Source organism: Rousettus aegyptiacus, unplaced genomic scaffold (genome assembly GCF_014176215.1).
Source record: "Rousettus aegyptiacus isolate mRouAeg1 unplaced genomic scaffold, mRouAeg1.p scaffold_m13_p_14, whole genome shotgun sequence".
Lineage (NCBI taxonomy): Eukaryota > Metazoa > Chordata > Mammalia > Chiroptera > Pteropodidae > Rousettus > Rousettus aegyptiacus.
In genome coordinates, this window is record NW_023416289.1 from 54,580,823 (window position 1) to 54,603,359 (window position 22,537).

At 43.7% G+C, this 22,537-nt stretch overlaps 1 protein-coding gene across 5 annotated transcripts in view; it reads left to right on the forward strand.

Moving 5' to 3' along the window:
* SV2B (synaptic vesicle glycoprotein 2B) overlaps positions 1 to 22,537 on the forward strand; it is a 105,231-nt gene that overhangs the window by 59,967 nt on the left and 22,727 nt on the right. For all 5 annotated transcript variants that reach the window (XM_016151669.2, XM_016151666.2, XM_016151670.2 and 2 more), the window contains exons 2-6: positions 2,441 to 3,287; positions 14,122 to 14,302; positions 14,624 to 14,775; positions 19,535 to 19,668; positions 20,630 to 20,719. In XM_016151669.2, coding sequence (XP_016007155.2) covers positions 2,747 to 3,287; positions 14,122 to 14,302; positions 14,624 to 14,775; positions 19,535 to 19,668; positions 20,630 to 20,719 — 1,098 coding nt within the window. In that variant the 5' untranslated portion in view covers positions 2,441 to 2,746. The remainder of the gene's footprint in view (positions 1 to 2,440; positions 3,288 to 14,121; positions 14,303 to 14,623; positions 14,776 to 19,534; positions 19,669 to 20,629; positions 20,720 to 22,537) is intronic.

Below are 22,537 nucleotides of genomic sequence, written 5' to 3' on the forward strand. Positions count from 1 at the left end.
ACGTTCCCTAGAAGATGCTGAAAACGTAACTTGTCATTTCTCAGTGAAAGAGAAAAAACAGCAGCGAATGATGATTCCTCCTTCCTCCACTGCATTTGACATTCACAGCTCTTCCTTTAACTGGATCAGGTGAGCGGAGTCAGTTTTGACAAAGGTCAGCTTCTTGCCACAAAGCAACTCCTAGGACTTTTGCCTCAAGTGGTATTTCCCATGTTTTGGGTTCATGACATTTTTGCAGAGTCCCCAGGATGGACATAACACACCAGTTCTTTGGCCGTTGCATTTTTTCTGCATTTTTTTTAGGGTACTCTGCAAAACTCCAATGCAGTGTACTATGATTTATCTCCCTTCTGTGGTCCCTAAATAGATATGATAAAAATAGATTTAGAATATTAATCTGCTATAGTTTGGGCCACCATGGTCAAATACAAATTATTGACTGGGAGTGGTGAAAAATTGGAAAGGATAAATTGAGACTCAGTTCTTAGTAACCATTTCTCGCTTACTTTTGTGGCACTGTTTCTCAAAGCGCAGTCCACTGGATCCCTCATAGTATTTTTTGGGGGAAAACACAAATTTCTAGGCCCACCCTCACTCTGCAGGTTCAGAGTCTTTGGGGGCAGGGTAATGGGGTTTGCATTTCTGATGAGTTTCCTCCTGAGTTGGAGAAGCATGATCTTGGGCACCTCCTGCCCCCCAACACACACACACACACACACACACACACACACACATTAAAGAAATGTGTTGTGAGTTCAGAGCTGGAGTCTCTCTAGGACTGAGTGGGAGGAGAACCGGTGCAGGTGTGAGGGCAGGTGTGGGGCAGAGGGCCCAGGGATGTGCTATGGGCCAGGGAGGAGTCCAGCTGCCATGGTGAGGACGTGCATGTCCAGTCTGTTGTGAGGTAACCTATGCCGAGCTTGGTGAAAGAACAGTTCGGATTTGAGGTGTGACAGAAAGATGTGTAAAGGTCATTGGCATGTGTATGTGTCAGGAGGTGAATTTTACAAAGGAGTGGGTTTGTGGTGGTCCCAATGAGGAGGTCTGAGCATCCATCTGTGTCCGAGGGTCTGGGAGCAGGGGAAAGCTGGAGGAGGATAAGGGGTGGGGGAGGGGCCTGGCCTCCCCACTCCAGGGACTGCTTAGAGAGAAGCCAGGCCTCAGAGCCACTTGGGGAGCTGCATGAAAACTCACGTTTCTGAGTGAGAACCAGCCCTTCCGCACGCTCTGGGAATCTGTATTTCTGAAGGTCCCCAAGTGATCTAAAGTGATAGGCCCTCAGAACAGCATTTGGAAGCACAGGGGCCATGCAAAAACTGACGTTGGGGTCACTGGACCTAGCTATGTGGCCTTGACCTAACCCCATGTGAGCCACACTTTCTTTATATGTATGATGAAGATACGAATATTGTTTTCTTCCTCTTTTGGTCGTTGGGAGAGCTAGGGTTAAGAGCTGTGACACACTGGCAGAGTGGGCATTATTAAATGTTGGCTCCAAACTCTGTGAGAACTGGGGTTCTAGGGTGGTAATTAGGGCAGGCAGTGCCAGTCCCTTGAGTATAGGAGTCAATAGAGGGATACAGTGATTAGAACTGGGATATAGGGTAGGGTCTGATTTCCAGAACAGGAATTAGAAGAAAAAAAAGAGCATTTACCAAGGTTTAAATAGCATTTACCAAGCAGATCAGGTGCTGTTCTAAGCACTATATGTACAACCTTATGCGTTAAGTCCTATTGTTTTCTCCACTTTACAGAAGAGAAAGGTGAGGCTCAGAAAGATAGGTGTGTGGTCACACAGCCATAGTCTGGCAGAATCAAATTTCAGACCCAAGCTCTCTGTCTCTGGGTCTTTAGCAACTGTTCTTGCCCATTTAAGCCAAGTACAAGGTCATAGTGACCCTCAAACCACAATGCTCTGTTTCAAAAGTAAGCAGGGCCTTGGGAAAAACATGTTCCTGGGTATTTGTCACACAATTCTAGTTGGAAAATTGTCCAGCCGTTTTATAATAAACTTAGAAAAACTGGCGTTTTCATAACAGAAGGTGAATTGTAGTAAATCTGGATTGTTGCCAGAGGCTCGATAAATTCTGACAAAAAAAAAAGCTATAACACAAAATTGTCTTGTATTGAAAATCTCTTGCCCCTTTCTGTCTCATTATTGCATTAAGATTGGACGCTACTCATGGGCGAATCAACACTTCAAACAGCCTCTCTGACCTTCTTTCTCCCCTTATCTTTTGTCTCACAGATTCGATATTTATTCATTTGATATAAATCCGAATGTTTCATCAGGATTCCTTCCACCTTACACACAAAGCACTGGCTTTGTGTGTAAATACATTTACATTAGTAAATACATTTGTTTAATTCTGAGAGCGTTTGTTAGAATTTCAGCAGTTTGTAATACTAAAACTTCTCTTTCTCTTCTCCATACTCCCAGGGCATAACCTTCAGTAACAGAACAAATCAGGCCAGCCAGCAAGCTGCCAAGTCCTGCCAGCGCCTTGTCAAAGAACCCAGCTGGACCCATTTCTAATCAACATCTCCCAACACAACATCACAGGGTCACTGAAGGAGATGACTAGAATTTGAAATTTTCCAAAGACTTTCAATAGACATCAAATGTGCAAAGGTTGCCTTTGCACCAATCTGCTCTATCAGAGAGCCAAAGTGGGGAGAATACAGGTGCCATTTTCACCTGAGACGTCACACGAGCACATTCTACATTTAAACCCCTGCACATAGGATGAATGATGGTTATCGAAACAGCCCAAACCTCTACCGCGGTGCAAGGGATATAGCTCGAGAGGCGACCAGGCAGTCCCGGAATCAAGGAATGGATGACTACAAATATCAGGACAACTATGAGGGCTATGCCCCCAGTGATGGCTATTATCGTGGCAATGAGTCCAACCCAGAAGAGGACGCCCAGAGCGATGTTACGGAAGGCCACGATGAGGAAGATGAGATCTATGAGGGCGAGTACCAGGGCATTCCTCACCCGGATGACGTCAAGGCTAAGCAGGCCAAGAAGGCACCCTCCAGGGCGGACGGCCTTCGGGGCCAGGCAGACTTGCTGGCTGAGCGAATGGAAGACGAGGAGCAGCTGGCTCACCAGTATGAGACCATCATCGATGAGTGTGGCCACGGGCGCTTCCAGTGGATCCTGTTTTTCGTCTTGGGTTTGGCCCTGATGGCCGATGGGGTAGAAGTGTTCGTGGTGAGTTTCGCCCTGCCTAGTGCAGAGAAGGACATGTGTCTGTCCAGTTCCAAGAAAGGAATGCTTGGTAAGTGGAAATTTTCAAAGATCGTCCTTCTCTTGGCATTAAAATACAAAGGAGAAAGAAGAGTAAAATGTATATAGTACCTGTCACTGTTAGGGACCTTAAATCTATCACAATGTCCTTGCAACATTATCATTTTATACACATTTTTCTGTTAAAGTATTTTTATCTCAGAAAAATTAATTAATTGGCTCACATGTACACAACTAGTAAGTATTAGAACTTGGTCTGACTCTCAAGCTCTCAGTTCTTTTTCCAAATCTTATTGCCTCCTTGAGAGTCTGATTTGTCTCTTCTTCATATCAAACCATCTTCTTTATATCCAAATGACAAATACGCCTTGCGAGTAGCAGGCCAGAGGTCTCTCCCACTCAGCGCTTTTCTTTGTGTCCTTCCAGAAGCCAGTCTGCTCCTGGTTTCTCTTGTATGTAAGCGCTAGCAGGCAGAATGCCCATGTGCCTTGGGCCGAATATACCCACGGAGCCCCTGCAGGCTGCTGGGAACCACACTGTAGAGCACAGATGGATTCTGCAGGAGGGAGGACCAGCTCTGCCAATCAGTGATCAGACTAGCACCATGAGAGTCAAGTGTCAGGTATCAGGGCTTGAAGCAGAGAAGGTTTTGCGAAGTTAGAGAACGGATGGGCACCAATGGTGTGGCATAGAAGAAATTCATCATAGTATAGATGAGGATTCGTCCTGGCCATTAAATGCCCTACAAAACACATCCATTCTCCAAACGTAAAGTCCATGCAATTGATGGTTTAGCAAACATGCAGTTATTGAGAACTTACTATGCATCAGGTTCTGATTCCAGACCGAAACATGCTTAAGGCCCTCCAGAACTCAAAATCTACCTAGCAACTTAGTTTATTCATGCAACAAATATTCATTACTTGCATACTGTGTGCTAGTTTCTGCTCAGCCCCTGGGGAGAAGATATTGAACTAGACAGACATAGTCTTTGGCTCTCAAAGAACTTACATTTAGCAGGACAAACAGACATTAACAAATGCAGAAACGTATCTAATTACTGTAGGGCTACATGCTATGAAATGATTCTGGTTCCTAATACTTGTTTTACAGCAGGGGTTGGCAAACATTTTCTTTGAAGGCCCAGATAATAAACATTTTAGGCTTAGCAGGCCCAGATGGTCTCTGTCACCACTAATCAACTCTGTCTCTGTTGCACAAAAGCAGCCATAGATGATATGTAAACAAATGGGCATGACCGTGTTCTAATAAAACTTTATTTACAAAAAAAGGCAGTGAGCCAGATTAAGCCTAAGGGTTGTAGTTTGCTGACCACTGATTTAGAGTCATTATAAATAAGACTAGATATAAAATAAACCATCCGCATGAAGAATTGTCCCTGGGGGTTTAAAAAATTGCTTTATCTATTCTCACTTAATTATAAGGACCATTTACAATGATTAGAACTGTGTCAGTTATGGCCATTAGGAAACCAAGAAACTGCACATATACAAAGAGAAGCAAGGAGGTCACCCAGAATTTTTAAACACCAACAGAATTTTAATACCATTATTATTATTATTATTATTATTATTATTATTATTAAAAGAATTCTGCTAAGTGCCTTCAAGTTTGAATAGATATTTTTAAAAGGGCAAAAAATAAAGCAAAACAAACCCCAAACTCTAAACCAAACCAAACCATCCCCAATTGATCTAAACATTTCCAAGACATTCATTTGCTTTATGATGATCTCTGCTGAAGCCCTGGGTCCCTGTTAGTCGCAGTTGGCAATGTCAGAAATGATTTCACGCCTTTTTGGTCTCTCCACCACCCTGGTATCTGGCAGCCTCATTAACAGAGCTGCAGCCTGGTCCACACTTCTGTTGGCTCCCAGGGCAAATGCTGGGAGTTAAGGGAACAGGGTCCACATCTGTGCACTTTTGCCTTCAGCATCTACTGAAGATGCTGTGACTCAGCCCAAGAAGTCTCTCTGAGCAGAGACTTCTGTGCACTTGTGGGGTCTACTTTGTAGTCAAGGAAATGAATGTCTAAGTGGATCTGGGGAAGTGGATGATTGAAGGATCTTTTGAGGCCATTTCCATATAGTGTTTCGTATAACCTCATAGTCACCATGGTAGTTAGAGGATTTTTTAATCCCATTTTATCCCTTGCCTGTATTTAATAAATTAACACCAAAGTTTTCCATAATTGTAAAAATACTCCTTAATCTGGAACTGGGGGCTAGTCCTACTTTCATGCTGACCACAGGAAAGAGAAAACAGTTTCAGGCAAGAATTCCATTTCTGCCTTCAGAATTTTTCATCTCCTGGAAGGATCTAGTCGCTTGGGGGTGTATTTTATTGCCTGTTAGTTTTTCTTGCCATCTGAAGTGGGAAAGGGGTCCTTTGCTTCAGACAATGACTTCGAACCTCACAGGCGACCTGTGGCACCTGGTGTCAGTATGAACTATAGGGAGGAGGGGAGCAGTGTCAGATGGGTAGATTCATTAGAGTACATTCTGAGTTGAATTTCCACAGCTGCTCAGAGATGGATGTATTACTCTGTTGTCATAAAATATTATCCTTTAATTGTTTCACATGCAAATTCAAGGTGAGCATCAGGGCAGACCATTTGACTTATGAGCCACTCTTCCTTTAGCCCTGAATTCAGAGTGTCAGTTCTTGAGAGGAGAGGCTACTCCGTGCCCCAGGGCCTGGCACAAAAATACATGCTCAGTAAATACGTCAAGCGCTGTTGTTTTGTTTGCATTCTGTTTGTTGAGGTAATCATAAAGACCTGAATTTCAAGGACAAGGAAATAGTGTCTTAATGGGGGGAGTGACACGGTTCTGGAGAGCAGGTGGGACCAGAAACATTGCAGAGCCGTATTGTACAGTTCAAGCAGCTGTTGACTTTCTTTCGAACCAGTCCTTAGTGTGGCCTCTCTCAACAGCATGCGCTGTTGACCTTCGGGCTGGATAAGTCTGCTCTGGAGGGCTGTCCTGCGATTGTAGGATATTTAGCAGCATCCCTGGCCTCTACCCACCAGCTCCCCATTATGACGAATGAAAGCGTCTCCAGATAATGGCAGACATCCCCGGGGGGACAGCATCACCTCCAGTTGAGAACCACAACTCTAGATGAGTGTTCTCCACCCTGTCTGCCCATTAGAGCAGCTGAGGGCCTGTTCAAACAGCGGGCCCTGCTCTGGAAGAGTTAGATCAGAATCTCTGTGGGTGAGGTGTGGGCTTAGGCATTTCTTTAACAAATCCCCAGTGGTTTTGTTGTGCAGTCCCAGAGAACCAGGTAGTTACACAGAGACTCAGGGTCACTCGGAGCTGTTGAGGTGTCAGGGTCTTTGCTTATCTCGCTATGAAAGAACATTCCCCAAATGGCTTCCTTCTTATGTTCATGGTGGTGGTTGGGATATTTCCAGGCGCTTTGACCAGCATGAAAAAAAATGGGATCATACCCCAAATTCCTATTTACATTTTCACAGTGCATTGCAGGCTTTCAGTGGTTTTTGTAGGTATTCTTATTTGCATGACCCTGGAGATCCCCAGTTTATGTGACAAGGGAAGTGTTGCTCAGGGACCTCCGGTAATGCGTGCTGGATTGCAGTCCGTAATGCAGTTTTCTTGTCCTGAGTAGCCACTCATCACTGCTTGTGTTCACCAAGGGCTGTTTTGTAGTAAAGTAGATGCTAGGCCTCCCCCGTCAGAGTGCTGGAGTTGGTTACAGCCTGTCTCTGTAGGCGAGAGGGTAATGAAATGCTTAGCCAGCCGAACCTGAGAGGCCAGGTGCCAATTTTACGAGGCTCTGCAGCCTTGTTGGGGCATAGACTGTTAGCCCAGTGTCAGGCTGTGAAAAGGGCCCCAAAGAATGACCTTTAACCCTCTATAAACGAGAATAGCGGAAGCACAAAGGACTCCTCATAGCCCCTCTGCCAGGAACCATGTCGGACAGAGAACACTCAGGTCCAGTGTAAAGTTCATGAGTACACAGCTTATGGCCCCTCATAGGCCAGTGGATGTAAAAATCCCTCTTTATTTATACATCTCATATAGTGCAAGCCCAGATGAGCTGGTTTCACTTTGCAAACGATCGATTTAGTTTCTGAGAAGGAAGCTTCAAAGTCTCAGACATTCACGAGGTAGGGAAGAAGGAAGTGGGAGACAGTTAGATGGTCCTAGGAATGTAATAGGCTATGACCTGCCCCATGGGGCCCCCCAAACAGACTGAATGTGAACCCCTCCTCTCCGTGGAGGCTGGCCGGGGCTGCTCACCTGCGTAGAAGGTTTTCTGTCCCACGTTGCCGTAGAAGCCAGTGCAGTCTGATCGTGTATCTCCTCACCCTGCTGCCTCTGGTGCTCAGAGGATATATTCTGTGTGAAAAGCATCTCTAGAGATGGCGAGAGGTTTGCAATATGGACCAGCTCTCCGGAGAAAATCTGGCGTTGTGTCTCAAGAACCACAAACTCATTAAGCCCCTTGGACCTTGTGATTTCGTTTCTTGAGATCAATTCTGAGAAAATAACCAGCACTGCAGACAAAAACACATATGCACAAAGATGTGCTTCGTTGAGTCATTTGTCAGGTGGGAAAGAAATAAGTTGTGAAACTTCCTGCTCAGAATGGTCTCAACCATGTAAATACAGTACATGGTCATATGTGCACAAATACGAGGACTAAAATGTGCCGACAGCAGCCGTGCGTCTCTCGAACAAGTACTGGTGAAGCGCTTGCTATGTGCCAATGTCCGCTGGACGCTAGAGATACACCGAGGATGGAAGCAATGCAGTCCCTACCTCTAGGGTTTCACTGTCAAAGGAGTTTGACAAATGTCGTATAATAGCAAATAGACACATGTGATATAAAGAAAGGAACAGTATGTAATAGAAAGAGTAGCAGAGCTGATAAAACGGAGGTCAGCAAACTGTGGCCCACAGGGCTGGGGCTTGTTTTTGTTTTTACATTTGTAAAGGACTGTAAAGAAAAATATAGGGAAAAGAAGTATATGTCACAGAGACCATAGGACATTTGCAAAATAAATCATTTACAAGACTTTTTTTTTTCTGGTTTTTTTTTTTTTTTTTTTTTTTTAAAGAAAAAAGTTAGTCGAGCCCTAGTTTGGAACATCACAGATGCCTCTCTAAGGAGATGACATTGAAACCGGGAATTTAAGAAATCTAAATAAGAGTTAGCAAAAAATATATAGATAAATTAAAAAAGGTTTCCCCACTGGAAGTCTTGTTAGAGAAAACTTGAAAAATATTTCAGTCTAAAAAGAGCCCTTTATTGTAATCTGGGTGCTTCTGCAGGTAAGGAGAGGAGAGATATTTAAAGGGTACGCTGCTATAAATAAGCTTCTTCTGCTAGTCGCTGTCCTCTTTCCTGAAATTCCTTTAATATATGGTTGGTTTGATTTTAAAATACCACCAACTTATTTTCACTTTTCTAATCCTGGGTCTTTCTCAGATCACAGCCTATTCTCTGTTGCGCTGCTCATAACGACAATAGCAACTTTTATTAGTGGTGCATTTGCTTTTATGCTCGGCATCCTGCTAGATGCTTTCACTCCGCTGTTCTATATAATGCTAACGACTCTGCAAGATGAGCACTGTTATCCGAATTTCACAAATAGGGAGCCATGATCAGAGGGGCTGAAGGAGTTGCCCATGGCCATGCTGCCGGTAACCAGGGGAGCCAGGACCGTGGCCCAGATCATCTTGCCGTCCAGACTGGGCTCTTCCTTTCATGGCACCTGTCAGTGCAGGCCTCTCCCTTGTCCCAGGAGGGGGACTCCTTTCCCTCTGTGGTGTTACCACCGAGGAAAAGCCCTTCTCACCCCACTCCCCCTATTCAGCAAGCAGCAACCATGGTTCTTAATTTTCTTAAAAACCTCAGTGCATTAGGGGGCATTGCTCTAATATGCCACTGAGCTTGTTGAGTGGAATTGAAGGATGGTAGACTTTCTAACTAGTCCCTTATCTGCTTCCTGCTAAAGTAATATTTGATAACTCCATTGCACTCTAATTTTCCAAATATAGTCTTAATTTCTTCTGCTAAAGACAGATTTTAAATGAGTTTACTAGCACAGCCATTCCAGAGGAATCATTAATTTCATATTTCTCTTCTCTGCCTGACCCCACCTTTCCTCCATTGTTTATTTTTGTAGATTTCAAAGACAGGGCAGGAGAGGGAAAACTTCCTTCTACATCCTAGGTTCAGTGGCTGGGGGCCCTGCAAATTAAAATGGCAAAAGACAGATTAACTTGAGAAAAACTGAGTTTATTAATACATACAGTGTGTATACACATAAGTAACTCAGAGGGATGGTTAGAACTTGGGTTAGAGAGCATCTTCACAAAGAACTATAAATTTGTAGAAGAGCGACAAGACAAACGAAAAAGGTTTTGGGCTTTCCTGCATGGTAAACTGTGGAAAGGTAAATCTATGGGGAAACCTAATGGAAGATAAGGTTGTTTTAGTAAGGTTTTTTTCCCCCCTTCTTTATTATATTTATCAAGAAATCTATTTCTGTCAGTGGATGTGGACTCTCCTTAAAAAAAAAAAAAATTACAGTTTGTGTTGTTAGCAGAGCCTTTTCCTGAATCCTTCTCCACTCTCAATGCATGATAGATAATCAACAATATATCTTTTGAGATGGTTTGATACAGTGATGTTCAAATGCGCAACAAAGAATATATTAAAAAAGTGGTACTTTGTGCTTATATTACATACCAGGCACATTGCATACGTTAAGTCATTTAACTTTCCCAGGTCTCCATGGATGGGTATTAATCTCCTCATTTTGCAGATGAGGAAAATGAGGGTCAGAGAAGTTACTGATTCTGACAGTAGGTCCCACAACCAGAAAGTGCCAACCCCAGCTCCTCCCCAGGTGTGCCTGCCTCTCTCTAAAGCCTGTGCTCTTTGCCATAGGCCAAGGCACCTGCTTTCGCATGCATCCCCATGCTTAGGTGCACTGTCATTTCTGAAGGAAGTCGTTCCATTTCCAAAGTTATGAGATCTCACAAGGAGCCTGCAGTGCTTTCTTAAGAACCACACTAAATCAGTGGCTGTTTTTAAAGCAACAAATATATCAAAGTCAGTAAGGTAACTAATGTGTAGTCCTCTTAGTCCTGTGTCTGGGCCGATAAGAGTCTCTGCTGATTGAATTTGAGCTTGCTTTTAGGCAAATGTGGGGCAAGGCAGAGAATTGTTTTTCTTTTTTTTTTTTTCTTTCTTTTTTGTCTTTTTTGGTCTGCTATTTCTCAGCTCTCTTGAGCTCAAAATAATCCTCATACCAAAATGGCATATTTTGGGTGGCATATTCTGATCTTCTACAACACTATTTTTAGAGGCATTTTGTGTTCCCTCTAGTTTCTTCTTTGCCTCGGACAGTGAGGTTTGGTAGCAAAAACACCAGGCTTGGAGCTAGTAGACTAGAAGGGAAGGTATACGGACTCTGGGCCAGCAGCAAGGCTCCTGGAGAGTCACTGACTTTCTCGGGCTCTGCATATGGTTAAGCTAAGGGGTTGGAATCAATATCTAACCTCTAAGATTCATTTATTCCTTTGTGTGACTGGTTTAGTCAATATATAACCAGGAAACAGAAATCATACCCTATTTGAACAGAGAGATTTAATATAAAAATTATTAATTGGACAGGTAAAGTATACTGAGGCTTGTGAATGCTGGGAGCAGTTGCCACTCTTAGGGATAGGAGAATAAAGGGAAGAAATGGGAATTACTATAACTAAGAAGCTCAGAGAAGGGGCCTCATGGAGCTACAGTTCAGATCTCTGGAGAGTGGGCCCTGGCTGGCTGCAGTTGATGTGGGCAGGATGTGGCTGGTTCTGCTCACAAGATTCAAATGCAACCATGGAAAGACAATGCTGCTGCTAGTGGAGAAGTTATTTCTCCGGTTAAATTTACAGGAGCAGAAAGCACAGGTCTCTCTCTTCCTTGCTTCTCTAACCTTCAAGCCTCTCTCTAGCGTCCCCTACTGGCAAGGCCTAGCAGGGGGTGGCCAGCAAGGCACAGTGTGGTTAGTGGACAGAGTAAGGGCTAGAAGGATGACTTCCTAGACGGATGGCTTCCTAGAAGGGTGGCTTCCAAGCCGAGAGACTGGCACAGTATTTATAGCTTAATAACTGGCACAGTGTTCATTGCTGAGATTGTAAATCCGTGTCGTGGAAGGGTCACTCAGGCTTGCTCAGTGGAGATGGGTCATGGCAGTGGAAGATGGTTTTAAGATATCCTCAACGGTGCTCAAGGCAGTCCTGCTAGCCACAGCCATGGCTCAGAACTGAGAAGATTAAGTCCGCAGGGAACGAGATGTTGAAAACCCTTGGCTAGTCAGAGCTGGATCAGGCAGATCAACTCATAGTCTAGCCGGGAACACTGGCCCACATATTATTACAATACAGCATGACACACACTATGTGTTGGGTTTGTACATTGTGATTCATTTTCTCAAATGTCAGTGACCTAATATAGTTGGAAATTGTTCAGTAAATTTTCTGAGCTGGGGCCTGGGAAATTGGTGAAATAGGGGGGATGGAAAATCCTCACTCTGCCATTTCTCTGTGAGTCCTCCAAGGATGCAGAGAAACGGCCCCAGGAAAGAACCCAGGAGCACACGCTGGCAGTTTCTCCTGGAGTTCCTTGCCTGGATCCACTGAAGTCTTTGCCCAAATGTCCCATCTCCATGAAAAGTCCCTGAATCACTGTATTTAAAATCACCACCTCCCACACCAACAACTCTCCCTATTCCTCCCTCTACCCCCAACACTTCGCTGCATTATTTTTTCTCCATAACCTTTATCAGTAGCCCACTTGCTATATAGTTTACTCGCTTTTTTGTTTACTCTCTCTTTCTTACTTTCGGAGTGTAAGCTCCGTGAAAGCAGAGATTTTCATGTTTTTGTGCCCTGTTGCTTCCCTAATAGCAGGCATTTAATAAATACTTGTAGACTCGCAGGCATATTTCATGAAGCAACATCATATATTGAAAAGAAAAAGAAGATAACATATTTCATGGCGTTGAGCAATATAGAAGTGAGGAGTTATAATGCGGACGAGTAGAGAAAGTTTTAGTGTGAATCATTAACACCAAAGTTATCATCTCATTTCATAGAATAAAATAATTTAAAAAAGGAATCTGGCATCCCCATATTAACTGCAGCATTGTCTATAGTAGCCAAAATACAGGAACAACCTAAGTGTCCAGAGAACAAATGGATAAAGAAAATGTGATTTACGTATTTTTTATATACAAGCACGCACAGCGGACTGTTATTCAGCCATAAAAAAAGAACAAAATCTTGTCATTTGGAACAACATGGACAGACTTTGAGAGCATTATGCCAGGTGAAATGCTAAGTCAGACAAAGACAAATACTGTAAGACCTCACTTATGTGTGGAATCGTAAAATGAAACAAAATACTAAACTGATAGATACAGATTACAGGTTGGTGGTTGCTGAGGGTAGTGGTGGTGTGTGGTTGCATGAAAAAAGTCAAAAGGCACAGACTTCAATTTTAGAATAATTTAGTGTTGGGCCAGTAACGTACAACATGGTGAGTATAGGTAACGACACTATATTGCATATTTTAAAGTTGCTCAGAGAATAAACCTGAAAAGTTCTCTTAAAAAAAAAATTCTATGTATGGTGACAGATGTTAGCTAGATGTATTGCGGGGACCATTTCACAATGTACATGAATGTTGAATCATCATGTTGCACACCTGAAACTAATATAATGTATGTCAATTAACCTTCCATGGAAATTAATTAATTAATTAATTAATTAAAGAAAGAAGTCTGCCACTGGAAAGATAAAGCAGAGCGTGGTTAGAGTTCTTCTTTTGGGGACCTACCTTCAAGCCGATGTGCCAGCTAATTGCAGCTCTTTATGCTGGCCCTTCCTAGACACATCTGCATAAATAAAGCACCTGCAGGTCTAGGAGAAGCTTCCTTTCTGTGAAAGACAATTTGTATTCATTGTTTGATTTGCAGTCAAGGCTGGGCAAAAGGGTACTTCCGAAATTTGTCTTCAGCGTTTTGTCTGCATGAAAGCCGTTCTGCAAAGTTTCCTCCCTGGGTTTACTCAATACTGTATGTACTTATGACAATCTTTGGTAATGAGTGAGCGCGCAGTATTTAATAGGAAAGGATTATCCGTCTGCTTTCGGAGGTTTGCCACCTCTGTGAGGATGCTGGCTTTCATTAAAATACTGTATATGTGTCTACAGCAATATATTTAAATGATAGCTTAAACGAACTGTTTTTATTATAAGGCAAGTTGTAGTTCCGTGTGCTTAAGAAAGGACAGCTCATTGGTGCTCTCTTCCACATTCCCCTAAGAAATTTGAACATTGGAAAAGGCCCTTTTGGGTTGTATAATAAAATTTGGATGTTTAAAAAATAGCTCGTCTTATTGGCAATTGCTGTTTTTCAACATGTACCTTTTTCTTCCTTCCCAATGGTCCCTGTATCTGCTTTGCTTAAAAATAAAATGACTGCCTTTCCTTCTTCTGTGGATTATGTACCTAAAAGAGTAGACTTTACGAAAGGCACAGCAAACCCAGTTACGGTTCACCTACTTTAATATGTGTAGGTAATTTGTAAACTTGTGAGACTGTTTTTTTTTTTTTAATAGCATTCCTATGAAGTCGAATTTGTACAGAACTTCTAATTCACCATGAACATCTGTCACAATTCCACCTTTTATGTCAGTGACGTGGAATTTCTAGGATGCATAAAAATGGGCGTCTGATTTTCTAAAACCTCACATAGTCTCTAACATTTGTATTCTCTCTCTCCCCTTCCTCCCCGCCACCACCCCTACCCAGGGCTGATAGTCTACCTAGGAATGATGGCAGGGGCCTTCATCCTGGGGGGCCTGGCCGATAAGCTGGGGAGGAAGAGAGTCCTCAGCATGTCTCTGGCCGTCAACGCATCCTTCGCCTCTCTCTCCTCCTTCGTGCAGGGATACGGAGCCTTCCTCTTCTGCCGACTCATCTCGGGCATAGGGTGTGTAATCTCAGGGCTTCTGCACCACTAGATCTTCCTACGCCGCCGCTCCTGGTACCCCGCTCTGACTGGTACCTCCGTAAAACCCTGGACTGAGTTTTTTGTTCAGCTTCCAAGATACTATCTTAAAGTTGAACCTTAGAAAGGGGCCGGGTTGTAAAGTCAGTGTATAATATCAAAATAACTTGATGCTGCCTTCGCCATCTTTCAGATGGGTTGATTCACCACAGCCCCAGGGTGGGATCTAAGCAACTTGGTTTCTGCTATGACCATTTTTGGTGTATGACTTGATTCTTTCTTTCCGACATTTTCTCTCTGCAGTATTGGGGGTGCTCTGCCCATTGTTTTTGCCTATTTTTCTGAATTCTTATCTCGGGAGAAGCGAGGAGAGCACCTCAGTTGGTTGGGCATCTTCTGGATGACCGGGGGCATCTATGCGTCTGCCATGGCCTGGAGCATCATTCCACACTATGGTGAGCACCTGCTTTACAACCTCCCCCACCCGCCCGGGGACCCTTGTTGCTATGGCGCCTGTGACATTTCCTGTCCTCAACCTTTTTTCCCACAGTCACGCACAGTTCCTGTGTATGACCTCGATCTTTCTAAAGAACTTCTGACACTGGAGACACATTGCTAATTTCAATACATGTCTTTCTGGAAATAATAGAGTCTGTCCTTCCTCCCTTCTTCCTTCCCCTCTTCCTCTTCTCTCCTTCTCTCCTTTCCTTCCTTTTATTTGAAAGGATTTCACCTGTTATCTCCTCCAGTTCTCCTCCCCTGAAAAAAGTTATAATCCCATCTTATAGACGATATAACAGAAGCCAAGGGAACTTGGTGATTTGGCCAAGGTCACACCCCTGGCATGACCTTGAGTCCTGATGTCCCCCTACCACACTGAGCCCCCACGCAGTACTCTTGCAGACTGCAGAAATGGAACAGCCCCTCCAGATAAGTCTCGGTTTCAGCCGGGACAATTTTATTATCCTGGATAATTTCAAAAAATGTATTCTCTAGACAGAGGTCTGGTAATGTTAACTTTCACTGTCGGTTTGATTAAAATTAAAGTAGGGAGAAGGCAGCAGTTTTGAATTTGATTATGCCTTTTGAGTCTCCTGGGCAATAAATACCATCAACATTTTTCAAAATCATTTTCGGCAAACCACCAATTATGGGTGTAGGCTTTGCCGTGACATAGAATCCTGCAGACCTATAGGGGGTAGCAGACCACTGCCCTGAAGCTAATGCTCTCTGCTTGTTTCTATCCTTGCTGCCCTTGTTTTAAGTCTGATCCTCTGTGTCTGAGCCATGGAAGGCTTCACGTATATCTTTTTAAAGAAGTTTTAGTGCAGACAGTGCCTATGTATCAGTTAAGGTAAAGCTTGGGGGCGTTACCATTATAAATCCAATAACCCGCTGACATCTCAGTGGTTTAACACAGTAGACAGTTCTCCTTCCTGTAGAGTCTGGCTGATGTGTCTGATCTGTGGGCGGCTCTGTCCCATCGGTAATTTGGGGACTCAGACTCCGTCTAGCATGTGTTTTCACCATCTTCAACGTGGAGCTTGAAGGCCTCTGGTTTGGGAAAGCGTGGGCAGTTGTGTGTCGGTGGTTTAAAGGGCAATCTAGGGAGCGGAGCATGTCTTTTCTGCTCATGTCTCATTGGCCCCCAAATCTGTAATACGATCACACCCCACTGCAGGGGACACTTGGGAATGCCATCCAGCTATGTGCCCGGAGAGGAGAGGAAATCCCTCCCCGCCCCCCCGTAATTCTTGCTATAGCATCATTTCCCCTGTTAACTAATACAGATGTGTGAACACTGAGAAACTATTTCTACATTTAAATTACGTGAGTCAAAACCCATTTTGGGGAGGGGGTACAAATACAATCCGGATCAAAGCTGAGTCAAAGCAGTGGTGCTGTGTAATTTGAGACAAGTTGCTCCATCTCGTCCAGCCTTGGTTCCTTTACCTATAAGACGGAGGCAGGAAGGAAGCAAAGAGAACCGACTGTAGCAAGTCATCCAGCCCTAACGTTCTGCAATGCTTGGGATGCAAAGGGCCACGCTGGGCTTGCTTCCCTCGAGGCCTCCTTATGCAGACTGTTTGCATCACATGGGGATGAGTAAAGGTCATTGGCTCCCCTCTGATTGAATCAGCTTCGGTCATGTACCCACCTCAGCCAATTGCTGTACCCCAGAGGATACCAGGGCCTGAATGGTTTCCATACACTTCCTTCCTCGCCCCTGGCACTGGTGCTGGGGTCAGTCCCGCCTAAACCACATGTGTGCGTGGAGACGGAAGGACCAGGGGATGTCGTGAGGGGAGCAACCCATGATAGTCACTATAAACCACATCATTTTCTCCACTCACTTTATACACCCAAACACATACCAGCATAGGGTGTCTGGTTCCTAAGAAAGCAATAAAATCATTCATGTTGGGAGCGCGTTGACTAAGACCGAATGAGATGCTCATGCTGCTGGCTGACCACTGCTGGCCAATATCAGGGTTTGTGTTTAAATATTTTACCCCAAATGGACAATTTTTATTTTTTATTTGTATGCCTATATGAAATCTGTGACTTTTACATTCCATTTAAAAATACACGTTTCTCGGATGATCTGGCTCAAATGGAAGAGGCCTTAGCTTGGGGGAAACTCATCCTAGAGATATGGTGGACTTGAATCACAGTCTACCAGCAGTGATTGTTTATTTTAAGCCTCATGTTACCAGGACCAGATGTTTGGTCCGTAGTGAACCAGACATCTGAGGATATTTCTCAATACGTCTAAGACATTAATCCTCTAACCGCTCCCCGCCCTCCTTTCCCTCAGCAGAACAAAAGCGAAGGTAGCTACGGAAAAGGGACTGATGTTTGTGCATGACTGTGCAACCCATTTAATTGTTTTTGCAAGAGTAAAGTGATGGGAGGTCTTGGCAGCAGGAATTTGGGTGACAGAGTCATTGAGAAAGAAAATTACAGAACTCCGAATGTTTTCCTGGGGACTCAGAAAAAATGGATATATTATGGAAGATTAATTCCCCCTGTAGTCAGCACCACCAGCTGTTTGCGAAACCCTGACGCAGAAAAGTAGGGCAAGCTAAAAGATCAGTGAACAGAACAATCCCTGCCTCCGCATTAATAGCTGTTGCATGTATTTGGGAGCAGTCCACTGTTTAATTTTATTTAATTTAAGGCCCCCAAAGATGTGCCTTGTAAACGTGATAAGCGTAGATTACTTAAATCACCATAAAAATCATAGAGAGATAGGAGGGGATAATGGCTTTTGGATAATTTACACATATTATTATAAAGAAAAAACCATTTCGAATCAGAGTTCTTGTAAACATACCTGCTTCTGCCCCTCTTCTCTCTTTATCCACCCAAGTTTAGCTGCTGTGTAGTTTTGATCAACTTTATTTCTAATTACGCCAGAATAGTTTTTGGATATGAGTCGGGAATGTGTAGATATTACTGTGATTCTATCTTCCTCGTTCTAGTATCACTCTCAGGAGAAAGGAAAGGCTTTGTAATTAAAATGAGAACAAACCAACCCCAGTGAGAGATGGAAGGAGAAGGGACCACACTGTGCGAGAGAGATTTGATTCTGACTGAGAATACTGGATGGCGTGTGTCTCGTGTGCCCAGATGAGTCAAAGCGGCCGCCATCCTGCATTTCCCCATCTGGGTTCTTTCTGGCTAGTCCTTTACTTGTGTAAACAGAGTAGGAAATATCTGAAGAAACAGCAAATATTGTCTAAGAGTCCAGTGCACGTAGAGCAACCTGAAGCACAGCGCGGATTAATAGAGAATTCAAAACATCAGCTACCCAGCACTGAAAGCGGTCATGGGGTATATTTTTAAGTCAATGAAGAGAAATTTCATAGCCAAAGAATGATTACTCTCTGAACTTTAGAGTGCAATATATTTGATTATATAATTTTGTCTTTTAAAAAGAATCCCGTTGGAATTGTCTTCAGAGAGACTTTGACTGGCATGAGAAAACAAATCTATTTAATAACCTTGGTTAAAAAAAAAAAACAAAAACAGTTTCTTTTGTTGATCTTTCCTGATGTTCATGTATTTTACTCAACATCTTTGGCGTTAAATGCCATGCAGCTATGTGTAAACAGATCCGAGCTACACTCAAAGCAGGATAATTATTGTTGGTTGCTGGGAGCATTTTCACGTGGCGAATCTGTGCAGGTTTCAGTACCTGCGTTCTGCAGCTGTGGAAACCCATCAACACGGTCAAGGTGTGAGGGGCTCAGGATCTGCTGATCTATGTGACTACAAAGCGCAGGCTCTTTCTACGTGTTCCTTAAAATTAAGCGGGAAGTTCATGACCCGTGAGGATGTTTGAACTGATGTTCCGTAGATCCTGAAAACAATTTCCGGAAATGAACTTTAGAAATGCTTTGAATAATACAAGTTGTGTAAGAGCTGGTTACTTCTCCATTCCAGTGATGGTGGAATTCCTTAGAATATAGCTCATTTTCTTTAAAATTAAAAATAATAATAATAATAATGTTACGACTGACTGTTTTTCAAAGTGTGACCCTGAACCTGGTGCATTGGAGTCATCTGGGGGTCCTTCAACCTGGGTAAGAGGGGTCCTCTGTTGAGAACTGGGGTCACAGAAGGCCCTGCTCTGGCTTTCCTCCACCTGCAGCCCTTCCCATGAGGAAAGGAGTCTCTGAGGCTGTGACCCCTGCTCCATCATATCTTGTTCTGGGAACTCGGGACTCGGGAATTTCCACTAAACTCAAGGGATCACATCAAGGATACTCATTTTCACTAGAGTGGGCCCCTTGCTCTGTGGGAAGGGCTAGGGGTGGGAAAAGAAGGGGTCCCAAATGGATGGGTCCTGCACCCCACAGTTCTGGGCCTGACCTTCCAGTCCATTGTCAAGGCAGGAGTATAGAACATCTGTTATTTAAGTTTGTTAACTTAAATTTCAGTGACTATGTAGAAATACGGGATGTTGCCTCTATTCGTACTCGTATCCAAGGCCTCGTAAAGGTCAGGCCAGGCCTGCTAGGGGGTTTTCAGCATGCATATCCTTAGCATCTATCCCGGGCTTGGGAATCACACGCTCTGGGCACGTGGCAGGGAGCCTGCCTTTGAACCTGCTTCCCAGGCGACGCCCTTGTGCCCTGCAGTTGGAAGGCCGGCACATTGGGGTCACTCTCAGGCAGTCCCAGAGATCCTCTGGCTTCTTCTTCACAGGCTGGGGTTTCAGCATGGGCACCCATTACCACTTCCACAGCTGGAGAGTGTTTGTCATCGTCTGCGTGCTGCCCTGCGCCGTGTCCATGGTGGCTCTGAGGTTTATGCCCGAGAGCCCACGGTTTCTGCTGGAGGTGAGTCAGCGCCCCGGCCCCCAGTGAGAGCGATGGGACGGTGGCAGTAGCCAGCCCTGCTTTCTCAGCCCCTTAGGCCCTCTTCCTCTCCTGCTTGCACGTTGCAGACCCCCTCCCTGTCAGCCGACCTGGCCCATCGTTAAATCCAGCTCCTTTGCTGTCTGTGCTGGTTGCACGTCCTGGTTCCATGGATGCCCGAGTACAGGTGCTCAGGAGTGTTTGTCACCAGGGAGAGCTGGAAAGTTGTCCTCTGTTGTGTATTAGCGTCCTAGAGCTGCTGTAAGGAAGGGCCACAGACTGAAGGGCCCAGAATAACAGACACTTATCATCTCACCATTCTGGAGGATGAAAGTCCAAAAGTCAAGGTGTCACCAGGGCCGTACTCCCTCTGAAGCCCTCAGGAAAATCCTTCCTCGCCTCTTTTCCTTGGCTCACAGCTGTACCACTTCAGTCCTTGCCTTTGTCATTGCACAGGGATCTCCCTGTGTCTCTGCGTCTTCCTGTAAGGACACAGTCATATCAAATTAGAGGCCCGCTCTACGACCTCATCTTAACTAATTACATCAGCAGCAACGCTCTTTCCAAATGAGGTCACATTCTGAAGTACTGCGGTTTAGGACCTCAGCATGTCTTTTGAGGGGACACAGTTTGACTCATAATATGTCGTGTCTTTTGCTTTATCCTGTCGGTGTGGAAAGGACTCCGGCCCTGTGGGCCATTCAGCCTCCCAACTATGAGTAGTTAGTTGCTCCTGGTGTGTAACAATATTAATATTGAGCATTGGAGGGACGACCTTATTATTCTTATTAACCTTCCATGATGGGCTGGGGACAGACACACTTGGCCTCGTCTTTCACAAATCCTATGTGGTGATAAGTCCATGTCCCATCGCCTCAGACTCAGGCATCAGCTCTAATCAGCAAAGGATTTTTTTTTATGTCTCTTTCCTTGGTTTTACCAGATGGGCAAACATGATGAAGCTTGGATGATTCTCAAGCAAGTCCATGACACCAACATGAGAGCTAAGGGGACCCCAGAGAAGGTGTTTACGGTGAGTGTGTGGTCGCCTGTGCCCGCAAGAGGGGGCCTCTCCTCTTTACTGGTTTGGTTTGCTATAAAAAATAATTTTATTATGTAAGCACATCACAGAAAATTTGTGAAAAGAAGAATTATACCCCTGACATTCTTATCTCTTTGTCATAATTTATTTGCATTTTGATGGATATCCTTCTCAATACCAATAATTATTAAATACTGAAAGAAAAAGCTAGTTGTATTCATATTGGGATAAGCATAAGTATATGTATTTATACATACGTGTTACTTAAGAGTTCTCATAAACATTCTCTATGTTGTCTCACAATATTCATAGCCACCCTTTTAATGAACATTAATATTAGAGATCGATTTTGTCTGTTTCATTACCTTGTTCTTGCAAATATCACCACGATGAACCTTCTCACACACATAGTTTCTTCCCCTTTCTTCATATTCTGAGTTTCTTTTCCCAAAGTTGGCACCCAGATATAAAATGACTGGTTCCAAGAACATGAATATTTTTATAGCTCTTGGGATATATTGCCAAATCACATTTCAGTCAGGTTGTACCAGTCTACAAGACCACAGGCATTTCTCTTACCAGCAGTGATTGTTTGCCTGAACTTTGTTTCTTACTGGTTTACAAAGTTAAAACAAAAGCAGTAAATGGTAATTTCCACGAAGATCTCTAGTGAGTAACCCGGGTCTGTGCTCCTCCCCACCAAGCTCTGTCACTAATCCCGAGGAATGGCCATTGCAGCCATCTTAGGGCACCCGTTTGCTTAACTTCCTTTCAGACCAATTGCAAATCTGTTTCCTCCAGGAAGCCTTCCTGGATTAGCTCCCGCCTACGTGGGGGTGTTTGTAGCTTTTCGAATTAGTGTTTGTGTTTTCTTTGGATAAATACCCAGAATAGAACTACTGGATCATATGGTAGTTCTATTTTTAACGTTTTGTGGAAACTTCGTCCTGTTTTCCATAGTGGCTGCTCCGATTTACATTCCCACCAACAATACACAAGGGCTCCCTTTTCTCCACATCCTTGCCGACACTTGTTGTTTGCTGTCTTTTTGAGGATGGCCATTCTAACAGGTGGGAGGCAATATCTCATCGTGGTTTCTCTTTGCATTTCCCTGATGATTAATGATGTTGAGCCTCTTTTAATACACCGATTGGCCGTCTGTATGTCTTCTGTGGAAAAAAGTCTATTTAGATCCTCTGCCCATTTTAATCCAATTGTTTATTTGTTTGCTTGTATGAGTTTTTTATATATTTTGGATATTAACCCCTTATTGGATATGTGGTTTGCCAAGAACTTTTCCCATTCAGTAGGTTGCCTTTTCATTTTTGCTGATGATTTCCTTTACTGTGCAGAAGGAGTACATACTTTTTCTTATTCTGTTGTGTTTTTAAAATGTATTATGTAGCAAAACCCCCTTTCCCCACCACACACACACACACACACACACACACACACACACTGTTGCCTGCATGGGTTCTAGATTTCTCTGAGGTTAATACTCATTAGGGATGAACTTGTGAATTTTAAGATAGAATCAGCTCTACCATGGACAAATCAGATATAAATGAGAATTCAGTGTATTATGACTCACTAGTTTCCCAAAGGCATGATCGAGTGAAAAGACTCATTTTGTCTACAGTGGGATAAAGATTTCTAAGAGATGCTATGTATATATGTGGTTAAGAATCACTAAACTAGAAGACCACCAGTCTCCTCTAGGCCTCAATAAGTCAATAAAGTCAGTTACATTAAACTGAAAATTGAAAAGTGTGATAAAAGTAGGGTTAAGGTTCCCTAGCCCATCTCTGC